Here is a 15,254-nt window from a genome sequence, read left to right as displayed (position 1 = left end):
CATTTGTTGTGTGGTTTCTCAATCTAGATTCTCTTGTTTTCTTGTTTACTGGGAGTTTAACTAGATTTATTCTGATGGTTGTGAGCATATTCATATACAGTATATTCGTCATTTTCATACTGCTTACCCTAGTGGTGGTTATGAAGGTCCCACCCAAAGCGGTCTAGTCCAAACCGTTATTGCGGGTCTACAGGACTAGCCACCGAGAATAGGTGATCCCCTTTATGTCTATGGGCACAAGCAGAGTGTACCAGGCTTCCCTGCCATCAAAAATGCATTAATATCTGTTTGGTTAATATTAGTTTCCTACTGTACAATGTTTATTATGAAACATAATATTTTGTCATAATATTTATCTCCAACAATGCAGTAGTAAATATCAAGCTGCTGTTAGCAAATTCCTTACTGATGTGTTGATGTAGGGAAGCATTTTATGGTAGAGGATGTGGGAATTAAAAGCTCTGCACTATGTGTTTCTTGGTGATGGTTGATCTGTTAAACATTTGTATTAAAAATCATGGATGAGAGGGAAGGGCTGAGCTTGTCTGAATTTGCTATACGCCAATTAATAAACTGCAGTGTAGTGCAAATAATCTCCTAGGGTGGGGTTCTGGCTGTGCATTGTGCTTTTTTTTTTTTTTTTTTTAGAACTCAGAAGCACATGTTTTTATTTTGGGGGGAAAAAATTTCCTTTGAAGATCCCTGAGGATATGGACACAAGCACTCCTAAACATACCTGGTTATATGTTACATAAATAAAGCACCATTTTGGAGAGATAGGTGCATAGGAATACACTATGTACACAAGTGTAAAGACCAACCTTGTTACATTATAAACATATTTATCCTGTCATTTTTCAAAGTCTTACCTCAGAGAATGAGTGAAGGTGATAAGAAAGCCATAGTGTATAAATTCTACCCACCTACATTGCCCACTATGAATGTATAATTATGGTTAATTCCTCTTGTGGGGTAGCGAAGGGCATTTGTCTAGAGTACCCGTGTACAATACTTTTATTACCCAATCCCTGTTCCCCAGGCAGTTGGCACTCCCCTCACCGTCCCTCCTAAGCTCCAGCTTGTGGACAGTCCCTCAGTGTCCTCATGTATAATGCCAGACTATGGGCAAAAGTCCTTTTTCCTTTTTTTCCCAAGGATATAGGCTTTAAACTTGAAAATCTTTCCAGTGACCTACACAACTAGATGTTTCCAAAAAAAAATGTATGCATTTGGAGTGAATTGAATGAATATGTTGTTTCGGAATAACAACCCCACAATAATTGTATACAAGCCATGGCAAGCAACATGAAGTTAATCTATTGAGGCTCATTATGTTTCTGCCAGACTTGACATTTTCTTTTCAGACAGCAGACAGGAAGCTTACTGTAACCATAGAAATTAATTAAAGTCACAATCACATGTTTTAAACAGAGCAACAGATAAGAATACAATAGAAAATAAAGCACCTGCCTACAGCCAACCATTTTTTCCTCCCGGTACATTAGTGAAATTATTCCAGACACATGCATTGTTCAGAAAAGGTTAGGAGTTAAAGGTCACATTTGGATAATTTCTTTCAATGATCTCATGTAACCATTTATAAATTTACGTCATTTACAACCGGTGTTGTCACAGCTTCCTGCTTTCTAATCTCCTATTTGGTTTAGAATCCTACTACAGGAAGAAGCTTGAATAATCAGTGTGCTCCACTGTATGGGATACAATAAAAACCCAGGAGTGGAGTGGAGTGGAGCGGATATAGGCAGGGATGGGAGGGGGACAAGCACATTCACTAGCACTACTGTATTTGTCCTCATTTCCTCTTAAATCAATTGTTGTAGCCTAAAGGAGTCGTGGTAAATGGAATTTATAATCCTATATTTGAGAACAGTCTGAAAGCTTCTTTTTTTTTCTGAGCTGCATAAAACCAAAATAACATCAGATGGCAGACAGCCATTCAGATATACAGTTAAAAAAATAAAGAGTGCTTCAGAGCAATTTATAAGTAAACAAGCTTGGTTGGCTACCAAGCGGTAAAATAAAACTTTTACAAACCAAGGCAGTTTAAACCAATATAAACAATGATAAAATGTACAACCAGAGGTAATCCTGAGTCAAAACAATCAGTAGGATCCAGATACAGGAAGCTGATGTTAAAACATAAATCTTGACTCTTCCTATACAAAGGTAGCTCCTCTCATGAGCCTATCCCTTTCCAAAAATCCTAATGATCACAAAAGGGCCAATTTGGAGAATTAGAAGAGTACTGGGGTCAATACATGAGAAAAAAAACGCAATAACTGGGCTTTAAAAGTGTCTATTGAAGAATGTGGGATAGGATGGCTAAAACCATTAACAAAGTATGATGGGTTATCAGATATATATAAAAAAGCTTTTATTCCATGATCTCAGTAAATAGCATAAAAACATTTAATTTGATCTACAGATTTTACAAACATAGATGAATAAATAACCCTCCCCGGACTCCGTGCCAATACATGATATACATATTTAGAATATTTTTGTTTCATCGGGTTGGACTAATGCTATCACAGATGAAACAATTACCAATATGATTGCCTTGAAATTATGTATAGATATTGACTATGAAATGTACGATCTAAATATGGAATATATTCAAAATATGTATATCATGTATTGGCACGGAGTCCAGGGACGGTTATTTATTCATCTATGTTTGTAAATTCGGTAGATCAAATGAAATGTTTTTATGCTATTTACTGAGATAATGAAATAAAAGCTTTTTGTATATATCTGATAACCCATCATACTTTGTTAATGGTTTTAGCCATCCTATCCCACATTCTTCAATAGATACTTTTCAAGCCTCATTATTGCGTTTTTTTCTCATGTACTGAATTTTGGGGTGTGGTGTCTCAGTTCCGATGGTCGTTTCGGGAAATACTTGTTTTCTTAGGGTACTGGGGTCAAGCATAACTTTTTCAGAATAAGAAAATATTTGCATGCAACTTAAGTTGCCTGTATCTCAGGATTTCCTTATTTACATCAAAGGAAACCAATGTGTGTATTTTTAATTACAAATGCAGCTTACATTTTTCAGTTTTGTGAACGTTTTATTCAAAGTGACACTAAACTCCAGAGTTAAATCTTAACAACGATTTCAAGTACCCTATTAACCAAAATGTTGCTTATTTGTGCATCCTCAAATCAACCTAATTCCTGTGATGGACTACAATCTCACGTTTAGTTTTACAAATTTGTATTGAGATGGTAGTCTATCACGGGAGTGAGATTGGAGCGGTGGCTACTTTACAACACACACAGGGACCATGGGTACAAAAGTAACCACCCTCCAGAAGGAAGGACAGTGTCAGCACCAATTCAGAGATGATTTGAGGATCCACAGCCGAGTGATACATGAATAAGCTACATTTTTGTTAATAGGGTACTTGAATGCATTTTTAAGGTTTATTGTCTGAGTTTAGGCCTGGTTCACACCTGGGCATTTTACAGTGTGTTCCTACACGCTGTAAAACACTCCAACATGTGAAAAATGATTGCTCATGGGAATGGTTCCCACCTGGGCGTTTTACAGCGCGTAGGAACGCGCTGCAAAACGCCCTACGCCCAAAGAGGTACAGGAGCTCCTTTGGGGCGTTTTGCCACGCGTTGCCATTGGTATTCCCGAGTGTGGATCGGGGTTAGCAAAGCGGTAACCCCGAGCCACACTCGGGAATACAGCGTACAGGTCTTACCTGGTCCGCGATCCCCGCTGTGTCTTCGGCGGCTGCCGACTTCCGTCCCTTGTGAGTGGCCGCGTCGCAGGGGGGCGGAGCCGGCGGGGAGTTTAAAAGTGAAAATAAAAAAATAAAAAACTTTTTTTTTAAATAGAGAAAATAAAGAAAAAAAATCATACCGCCAGCGAAACGCGCGTTTCACTGAACGAAAAACCGCAAAAAAAACGAGCGGTAAAACGAGCATTAAAAAACTCTCAGGTGTGAACCCAGCCTTAGTGTGTCACTTTAATGTATCGGAAAATATATATAATACCAGCAGTGGATGGAAAAAATACAGTGATATTTTCACAAGAAATAGGCAGCAAAGTTTAAGTGAGTCTCATTTTCTTTTCATGATACAGAATGTATTCATTTCCACAACAGGAACGCCAATGAATCAACTGAGGCTATCTTTAAAACCTGAGATCAGTTACCAGATTTGACTCATAACATCTCCAGCCGATCCACAGGGCTTTTTAGTGGTAAAGAAAAAGGGACATGGCATCATACTGTCTAGAATGGGGTCTGTGCAAGTCATAACAAATGAGAACTCTGAAACACGGCTAAACAATCCCCAGATGTAAATAATATGAAGATAAAATTCAGGAATTCTCTTCTGTAATCCTCAACATAGTAATAGTTTAACTGTGACCGAAGCTCAGGTGGAAACACTACAAAAATGTCTGTTAGATAGATATACAAAGCCATCCTAATTGCTACAGTTCACTTGAGCTAAGGGAACACCAATAATACGTCACACATTTCAGCCCTGCTTTCTATTAGATCTGATCACAATTTTCACTTCTATTTGGCATTGTTTTCCTTTAATGGACACACACACGTGTTTGCTGTTTTTGCTTCCCCCACCTCCCCCATTTCAATCGATTGTAATCAAATATGTGCTCTTTATAACAAAGGTACACAGAAAGGTATCTCTGAATGCAGAACGCATTGAGCTTTGAAGTAGATGGATTACAGCAATGGATCATACAATGATCCACTCCTGCCAGCTGAGACTGGGAAAATAAGCTTAAGGTGCCCATACACCTTATGATTATCGGACGCTTTTCGTATGCGATCGATTTTTCAGCCGATAATCGTATGTGTGCATTGCAGTGTCCGACCGACATTACTGTACTATCGTACGACTTTTAACGGTCAAGCATGTTTGAAAACTTTGCTAGATCGTACGATTTTCGTAAGGTTGCTGGCGTTTCCGTCCGTCAAAAGTCGTACGATCTACACTGCGCTTGCACTAACGAAAATACGGCAAATCAATTACCGCATTTCGTCCAGGTGCTTTTCGTTAATTACGGCTACATTAATCTTGCGATCATCGGGGCAGGATGGGGCTGCCGTACGAAAATCGTACGACTATTCGATCATCGGACGAAAAGTTTCGCTCGATAATCGTAACGTGTATGGGTTCCTTTAGGGCGAGCACATAATCGAGTACACTGTACAAATGATGACTGGGAAACCAATGCTTGATTTGAAATCTTCATCTCAGCTGTGACATGCATATGTTAGGCCATGAACCCCTCACACTTCTGACTGCTTTGTCCAAAAACAACTGGTGGGTGCTGTGGTGACCAAGAGATGGTGCCATGACAATCATGAAGTAAATATGGGGCACCGGCACTCCAAATAGTGAATAATGCGTCTTTTATTGACGTAAATGCACCATATCACATGAATGCAATGTTTTGGGGTCACGTAGGATCCCCTTCTTCAGGCAAGACATTCACATGATCACATGTTAACATGTCTTGCCTGAAGGGGATCCTACATGACCACAAAATGTTTCATTTAAGTGATATGCTGCATTTACGTCAATAAAAGATGCACTGTTCACTATTTAAAGTGCCGATGCCCCTTCTTTACTTTATGGATATGTTAGGGACACAGCACACAAAGAATGAATCAATGGGTCCATCTTGTCTTGTTTCAAAGGTTACATTTGATTGTTGGAAGCATAATGCTGTGGGGGTTGGTGTCCTGACATACATTGGATCCCCTTACCACAGGCCTCAAAATTTCCACTCGCCCCCTCGCAATTGGCGAGTGAAAATTGCGGGGGGGCGAGTGGAATCTCATCGAGGAGCGCCGCCGGCGAGACCAGAGATGGGACACTACCGCCGCAGCAATTGCTCGCTTCTGTTCTCTCTTCTCATCAGTCGCTGTAGCTACAGAGAGGCCGATGAGAAGAGAGAACACAAGGGAACGATCGCCGTGGTGGTAGTGTCCCATCTCTGGTCTCGCCGGCGGCGCTCCTCGATGACATCTGCTGTCTTCTGCAGCTTCCTCCGCCCACCTCAGCTGCCAGGCTGAGAGGAAGACTGCAGAGACGGTGAGACCGGCCATCCAGAAAGTTAGCAGGGAAAAGAAGGATCTTTGCACCGACCTCCACCCCAACCGCCCCACCCCCCACCAGGAGAAAGAAGAGGCACCTGAATACCAGCTAAGTGCACTGTAAGTCCCTTTTCCTTACACTGTGCGTCACACTGACCTCTGCGCTGTGCGTCACTCTGACCTCTGCGCTGTGCGTCACTCTGACCTCTGCGCTGTGCGTCACTCTGACCTCTGCGCTGTGCGTCACTCTGGCCTCTGCGCTGTGCGTCACTCTGACCCTGCACTTTGCGTCACTCTGACCCTGCACTTTGCATCACACTGACCTCTGCGCTGTGCGTCACACTGACCTCTGCGCTGTGCTTCACACTGCCCTCTGCGCTGTGCGTCACTATAACCTCTGCGCTGTGGGTCACTATGACCTCTGCGCTGTGGGTCACTATGACCTCTTCGCTGTGCGTCACACTGACCTCTTCGCTGTGCGTCACTATGACCTCTGCGCTGTGCTTCACACTGACCTCTGCGCTATGCGTCACACTGACCTGCACTGTGCGTCACACTGTCCTCTGCACTGTGCGTCACTCTGACCCTGCACTTTGCGTCACACTGACCCTGCATTGTGCGTCACTCTGACCTCTGCACTGTGCGTCACTCTGACCTCTGCACTGTGCGTCACTCTGACCTCTGCACTGTGCGTCACTCTGACCTCTGCGCTGTGCGTCACTCTGACCTCTGCGCTGTGCGTCACTCTGACCTCTGCGCTGTGCGTCACTCTGACCTCTGCCCTGTGTGTTACATTACTGACCTTTGCGCTGTGTGTTACATTACTGACCTCTGCGCTGTGCGTTACATTACTGACCTGGCGGAGTTAAGTCTGGGGCAGGGTAGGGGTTAGGTGGGGCAACTGGTGGCGATTAACTTTTAAGGCCTGGCTAGTAGCTCAGGACTTGAAATTTTGAGCCCTGCCTTACCACAATATAAAAATCATTTGAAGGCCACAGTCTACCAGAGTAATGTTATTATTACTAGATAGGGATGTAGCAAAGTGAACACTGAGAATTTATCAAAGCTGGAGCAGACAAAATCTGGAGCAGCTGTGCATGGCAGCTAATGAGCTTCTCACTTTCATTTTCAAACCTTAACTGAAGAGAAATTCTGATTGGTTGCCATGGGCAACTGCTCCAGATTCTGTCTTCTCCAGTTTTGATAAATTCCCCCCACAGTGTGTATTTTGCAGCACATTAGCCTTGAGCACCAGCACACTGATGCGGGTAGCTTTCATTACAGACTCCAGCCACAATATTAACCCCAACACTTATTATTAACCCAACACCAGCCAAAACTTTACAGCGTTTTTTACAAAAGGGTGAAGAGTTTGGAGAAGGCAGGAGAAGCGAACAATCTAGGACAGCATAGCTGAACTGGAAAGTGAGCTGAATTGGATAATTTTTTCAAATCAGCTATTTTGGCCTAGATTGTTCACTTCTCCTGCCTTCTCCAAACTCTTCACCCTTTTGTGAATAGCCCTGTCAGTGTTGGATAGAATGGGAAAATGTTTGGAACATGGTCAGGGTTTATTACTATCTGAATGGAAAATCTTCCCAATAGAGTACAAACAGTCATGTGTTATTACTTCCCCACCCTGCTTAGAAATAATTTACAAATATATATATATATAGTTGCATGTTTCCCCTTAAGAATGATTTAACCTTTTTTTCAATCTTGGTGACTACTGTCAGAAATAAAAATAAATCCTTCCCACCAGGGCACACATGGCATTAAAATCCTGTTCTAATTCTTTCCGATTATATCAAAAACAAAAATAAAAGATAAGCTGGCAGCGGTGTGGAATTCCTATTGCAGTCCCTGGTAGGTGTTTTGTACATTTAGCCCTGTTTCGGGCAAGCAGGGCTAAATGTAGAGCAGGGAAGACGTTCAGTACAAGTGATTTGAGTGGCTGTAAAGCCGCTGAGATCACATGTAATCAGCCTGTTTGTCTGCCCGCCCCCCATGGTCCGTCCCCCTGCACCATAGATTTTCGGGTCCCCTGCTCTTCCGGGAGACCCCAGATCACAATACATGTCTTCAGAATGGAGAGCAGAGCGGAGAATGTCTGTTCTCTGTTCTGTGATCAGTGACACAGGACCTCTATACTCGCAGCGCTACCGTGTCAGCTGTCACATGTGAAGCTGTGCAGAAGATCCAGCACATGTGTGCTGGATCTTCTGTATTGGAGGGCAGGCTCAAAAAGAGAACCTTGTACAAGTAGTTTGTTTTAAAAATTCCACACCCCTGAGCTGGCTATAAACCGATTGCGTTTAATCTGTTTCCTGCTGAATCTAAAATTCAAACTGTGGGTGGCCTGTCAGCATCCCAAAAGTCGATGCAATAGACTTTGTCAAAGGAGCCGGTTGGAAAAATTGTCAGCCGAGCTGCATTCATTTCAATGTAAGCACTTTTTAGGTATTCTGTCAGCTGGGGGGCACCTATCTTCTTCTAATCATTTCCCACATTATTCAAAAATAAAGAATATTTTCATCTGGAATTATGCTTTAAGCATTCTAGACACAGACAATGCTTTTCAGACAGCCTTTATGTGTACAGCCTGAAATTTTAGTAGGATGAATAGCTCACCACTAATTAAATGTAATACTATAAAGATGAGAACATGCAATTTGCAAGTTTCAGCAGGACAGTTTGATATTGCACATTTTAATAGTAACAAATTACCATTACAGCATGTCTGACGGTAAAATGAGTCTTTGGAACGTACGTATCAGTGCTTGTTATTTGCCTACTGTTCACAGAACATATAATGGGACCTGCAAAGTTATTTAGCCGACACAATGCCCTAATTGAAGGCATGCAAAAACTGACAAAATATTATTTTGCACTTTGGATCCACAGCCTCAAACAAACTACAAAGGCTCAAAATGGATATGGTCTAAAAACAGACAAAGTAAAGGTGCATAAAGTACCTGGACCAGATGTCTTACACCCATGTGTCCTCAAAGAGTTGAGCTCTGTTATTTCAAAGCCATTATTTAGAGACTCTTTAGCTTGGTAACCAATGGATTGATGCAATATATTTAAAATAAGAGGTGCACCGAAATTAAATTTTTAAAACCGAAACAAAGCAAAAAAATAAAATGTCAGGCAGAAACCAAAATGTTTTTTCTAACCTTTTTAAAAAAAAATAATATTTTATTTTTATTTATTTAATATTTTTATTTTTTACTTTACTGTTGGGGCTTCAGGGAAATATTATGGGTCTAAACAGACCCCTGTTATTTCCCTTTTAAAATAGAAAAAGAGATTGAGGACACAGAGTCATCAATCTCTTTTACTGCAGACCCTGTTATAAATGAGCAGGAATCCTCTATACTGAGTGTTCCTGTTCATTCATAACTTGTGGAGATAGTATCTTTACCATGTCCACAATCATGAATGAACAGGAGGTGATGTAGATCACTTCCCATTCATTCATAATTGGGGACACAGTAAACATACTCTGTCCTCAATTATTTACAAGCAGTCAGCGATCACTGAGTGCTTGTACCCGCTCTCCATCCTGACTCGCTGTCACAGGAGGCTGAGTGGGAGGTGAGGAAGGCTCGGTCTCCTGTGACAGCTGCCTCCTCCCCTGCACCGCCACTCTCTTGATCTGACACAGGAGGCTGAGCAGGGCGGTTCGGGAAGAGAGCCCGGCTTCTCCTCCACCGAACGGCACCTGACAGTTTCTCTCCTCCCCGCGGGATGCTGTGCTGTGTCAGAGGGGACACAGAGCAGCGCCCAGCAGGAAAGAGAGAAACCAGGCATGCACCGCAAATTTTCCGCCAATATGTTTCAGCGGCCGAAATTCTGATGCATCCCTATTTAAAATGGATCAAAGCCTTTACCAAGTAATTACAGACCTGTAAGCTTAACTTCTCTAGTTGGGGAAATACTTGAAAGTTTGATAAATTGATATAACACTGACTTAAAAAGACTGTATCCAGAAAGGAATTTTTTTTCCCCAGTTGGAGCATATTGGGCCATATTTTGAAAGGGTTGTTGCCTTCCTCTGGATTAACTGTGGGTATAGGGTTCTCTATATGCAGGTTTTTTGTTTGGTTGAACTCAATGGACCTGTGCCTTTTTTGTAACTATGTACCCTCCTGAATTAGGCATGCAAATTTCAGCTTGTAGTACAAATCAACACTCTGACACAAGACTCCAAATCCCAATGCAACATGTGCTCCTCAGCAGGAAATCTTTACTTTATTGTCAGTGTTCTACAGTGTTAGTGCAGGCAAAGGCCAGTGTCATGTTTCATAGCTTATTACAGAACGGCTGGGTCCTAGGGGCTCAGTAGCCAACTCCACTTAAAAAAGGACAGCTGGAGCATAGCTTAAAAAAAAAAGAAGCTTTTTGTGTTCTTGTTCAAGTGTCACCCGGCTCATTTCTGCTGTCCTCTACAAAGGGCTGACTATCTCCTACATCCTAAATTAATTCTACACGAATTTCTCGATGCCTTCACTATATACTCGTGGGTCACAATCATGTACTTTGACGCAAACTTCTGGTTTTAGCACTTTCAGCACTGTTACTCCTTATCATCTTAAAGTAGATATAAAACCTAAACTTAATGACACTTAAGGAAATATGAAGCAGTGAATGTGACATTCACTGAACATTCACTGTGGGCATATATTCCTAGTAATTGTGTTTTATTTTAGAGTTACCGATTCACCTGCAGTAAATGTTTGGTGAATGTCACATTTACAGCTTCAAAAATATTCCCCTTAGTTTGCTAAAGCATGGTAGATCACAAACAATTGCCCGATTTTTAAAATAAAATACAAATTTCCACCCTTTTCATCCTTTGTCGCATCTCGGCCTTTTGCAGCCACTTTTGCACCTACAATCAGGCACTCCAACGATGGCTGTATGGCATTTCTCAGGGCAGGTTCCTTGATGGTGACAACAGTGGACCATATCTGCATAATGTGTGCTTAATAGGCTGCTTGTAGTCTACACCGGAAGCCTGTGACCAGATAACAACAATTGGGAGACGGGGGCAAAGCACTGTCACCACATAACAGGAAGTGCCTGAACAAGGACCTTTATGGCAGGGCCACCAAGTATTATTTTACAAAAGCATTCAAAAACATCCAATTGCTCTCAGGGGGCTGTCCCTCATTCAGATCGGAAAGCTCTCAAACCATGTAAAAAAGAAACACAAAGAAGAGCACACAAGCCCTGTGCGATGTCAGTTTATTAAGGTACAATTAAAAGCAAATGAAAGGCTACTCACAAGTGTGGTGCTGTGTAACGCTTTGTATGATCATCCACAATGAACATTCCTAATCCAGACAGCCTGGTCGCAGATACAAGGGTTGACACATTTCCGGGGCCCTTCATCATAAACGCGTCAACTGCTGCATGCATGTCGGCACTTGTCATCATACCGATCGTTTAATTGTATCTGCTAACAGGCTGTCCAGATTAATAATGTCCGTTGTGGATGCTCATACACAGCGTTATACAACACAGCTTTTAATTGTAGCTTAATAAATCGATATCGCACAGGGCTTGGGCGCTCTATTTTGTGTTTCTTTTTTACATTATTTTACTGAAAGCTGCATGTAAAAACCTTGAAAATTACTTTAGAAATGACATAAACATGTTAAAGCTTATATGAGATTTTAGCAATTGGGGTTACAAATACTTTGAGTCCCAATTAAGGGCTTTGTTCAAATTAGATGAGTTTGAAAAAGAAGACATCAAAGAGCAATGTGTCATGGGAGATCTCCATTTGATTTGTTTATATCAGAATGCACAGGACAACATGCTGAAAATGCAGCATGCAGGTTTTTTTTTTAACAACACATTTATATGCTGTATTTTAATGCGAAAAGGTCATATTGAAATCAATACGTGTTATGTCAATTCTATCCGCTTTGTCTGCATTACTTCTCAAAAGACACAAGGAATCATCCAATATAAAAGAGCCCTAAGGGTCTGCTCAGAGGTCAGCACGTAGTCTTACATAGAAGATGCACTGTCAGCCTTCAATACAGTGCACTGACACATGCGAACACTAAATTCATGTATTTTACAGAGCAACCATGGAAGTGTAAAAGGAGTTAAATCCAAAATGGTTCATTAACTTCACTTAATATAGAAGAAGGCAGAACATTAAAGCAGTGGGCGCCTTCCATGGATGCTGGGCACCCGTTTACTTATCAATAGCAGCTTTCAAGGCTCATTCTCCAATACTGAGACAACATTTCCTGTCTATAACACTGACTCCATTGACAGGGTTCGCCTGATGAGAACTTTTTCAAATCCACCAGGAAAGGCCAGGAGACCCAAAGAACAGACCCCAGAAAAATGGATATGCAGGGGTTTAAATGTGTTAACAAAAGCCCTCACAAACCTCAGTCATACAGATTAAAAAAAGCTGGTCTTTAGTCTAGAATTGGAAAATAGAAGTTTAACCCTTTCGCTGCCAAGCCCTCCGGAACATTTTTATATTAGTTGTCTGCATCATTCCTTGACAAGCCTATTTAGAACAAGCAACATTCTAAATTAGAGAAGTTCAGAAAATATCACCTTTACTTGAAATTTTAGACAGGAGATACAATGCATCTCTTACTTAAATTTTATTTCAATTAGGGTTCATATAACAACCTATAATAAGACGTTGCAGTTTATTTCATGAAAGGGGACTATAGTGTGGATCAATAGGCAGATTCCAAGAAGAGTCTGTTCTCACCAGAAGTGTTGGGGCTGCCCTGGGTTGTTTTTCTGGTGTAAATAGTCCCTTATTGATCTTAAGGTTTCCCCTCTTTTTTTAAATAAACTAAACTTCTTATTTTAGGCAAGGAAATGTACCTTGTTTTAAATGTGAACAGTTCACACCACAACGTTGCTAATATATGGCATGCTTTACTGTTTTTCAGCACAGCGTGGTTGTCTAGTGGTACAACCGTATAGCACCACGCTGTGCTGATAGAACTTCATGAAATGTCACTTGTGACAATTCAATACAATTCTAACGAAAATAAAAAGTGTGATGCTTCAGGATCAGTGCTTAAGTACAGTACTTGTCATCACACATGGACATTTAGCGCAGCTTGCTGGTGTGAATGGCCCTTACTGCCCATTCTTCTAATATTTGCTGACTAACCTAGGAGGCTTATTTTTTTTTTTAGAAGAATTAGAGAAATGAAAATTACTGTAAAATGAAATAATTATTCTATTCAGAAAGCTTAAAATGCTTTCTTCTTCACAAAACATTTTGTTTATTCAAAATGTTATTCTAGTTATTTGGGGGGGGGGGGGAAATTATAATAAAAATATAATAAAAAGGTCTGAAACATTATTGGTGCCTTAAACACAGCTGATCCAGAGCTGCTCTAGGCCCTGTCTCTTGGCCTATGCCATTGTCCACGTGATCTCTGCTGGCAGGGATCACCTTCTCTACTTGTACAAAACAGTTTATGCCATTGCCAGAGTAGATATACACACCTACCCAAATAGTTTACTTTTGATATAAAAGAGGAAGATCCTAGGTCTAAAACATTGTCTTATGTAAATCATAGAACACATTCAAGATGGCACCAATCACAGACAACCTATAGGTACACCATGTTGTAGCTCCTCAGTTACAATATTAGCACACAAAATAAGGCCTGGGGTTATTCCTAACCAGTTGTTAGATCACAGCTACCAACATTGTGCCAGTTTCAGCACAGTGCATGAGGTAACTCACAGGACTGACCCTGTTCCTATTGATAAGCAACAACCATTTACTGTACTGCAGCACTAAATACTGGATGACTTACCTGAAGGTCAAAGAATTTGCTGTATCTTCTATAGATGGTATAGGATGTTGAATCCGACCAGGTTACTTGTATGATATACACCTGTAGAGAGATAAAGGTAGGATGTTACTAACATAGAAAAAAAAAGGCTGTGAAGAAAATGATTTAATCAGGTGGAAAAACAAAGGCAAATAAAAGTAAAATTTAACCCCTTCATGACTGAGGCCCTTTTTTCATTTTTTGCACCCATGTTATATTCCACATTTTAGGCCTGAAAATGACTTTGAAGGGGTTAAATCAGAATAAATACTTTGCAATCATTAGGAACACTTAACCAAAAAAAAAAGAGTGCTAATTCTTAAATGCAATGATTAATATCAACCAATAAGGCTTCTCCCTGCTGAAGTGAGACCATTACAAGATGAATTCTAATTGATTGATATGGTTGAATAACAGTCAATTACATTAGATTATATGAGTAAAATGATAAAAAAATATTTTTCTTTAATAGCAAATTAACAAAAGTTGTCTTCATTTGATAAACAATAATAATAGAACATATTTTGCCACCTCTAGTACAAATCCTGAGGAGGGTGGAAAATTATAGGCTGAACAGTGACTGCATCCTATCAGTTTAAGTGACTGTTTGGCAGCTCCATTGTATTCAGTCAGGTGAATACTATAACCAGCAGTGGAGATCCAACTGGTAGCATAGATGGGGGAATTGTTTAATTTTCTCTTGTTCAGCCCACAGACTGAACAAGAGGAAATCGAGCCATGTATGGTCGCCTTTACTATTCCACTCTGAAAGAGAGACGATATAACTAAAATACCCCGACACTGCAAGGGTAAAGTGCTCATTTTGTCTAGGGGGTTCAAATAAAGCAGATATACTTACCTGACCCTCTGTCCGATGGCAGTCAGTGCTCACCTCTCTCCGTCCTCTCCAGCCATGGAATGTCCCTCAACATCCTCACATCAAATGCAGATCCTTAGACCATTGCAGCCCAAGGGAGAAGAGACTGTGGGGATCAGTCTCGTAGTCCAGGGGAAGTCGACGGGGCAGAGGCTCAGGTGATTAACATAGCTTTATTTGAGTCCCCCAGACAAAACAAGCATTTAACCCTTGCAGGGCCGGGGTAGCCTCACTGCAAGGGTACATTTTTTGTTTGCCCGGAGTTCTTCTTTAAAGTTTGTTGGTAGAGTTATACATCATAAGGGTTCCCTTTGTGCAGAGTTTCTCACAAGTCCTCGGGGGCCACAAATCCTCATTGAAGATTTTGCGGTGGAATTGTTAGAATGCATCTTTTAAAATCTGATTTATAAATACAGCTGT

The 15,254-nt window shown here is 41.0% G+C and overlaps 1 protein-coding gene across 1 annotated transcript in view; it reads right to left on the bottom strand.

Annotated features, from left to right (window-relative positions):
- Nucleotides 1-15,254, bottom strand: part of LOC108787380 (SH3 and PX domain-containing protein 2A-like) — a 205,035-nt gene that overhangs the window by 153,659 nt on the left and 36,122 nt on the right. The window contains exon 2 of the mRNA XM_018556917.1: nt 13,940-14,020. Within this exon, the coding sequence (XP_018412419.1) occupies nt 13,940-14,020 (81 nt within the window). The remainder of the gene's footprint in view (nt 1-13,939; nt 14,021-15,254) is intronic.

The sequence above is a fragment of the Nanorana parkeri genome, unplaced genomic scaffold, assembly GCF_000935625.1.
Source record: "Nanorana parkeri isolate BGI_ZX_2015 unplaced genomic scaffold, ASM93562v1 scaffold258, whole genome shotgun sequence".
NCBI lineage: Eukaryota > Metazoa > Chordata > Amphibia > Anura > Dicroglossidae > Nanorana > Nanorana parkeri.
Note: the sequence above shows the minus strand (reverse complement) of the source record. Positions and strands in the feature narration are given on the sequence as shown.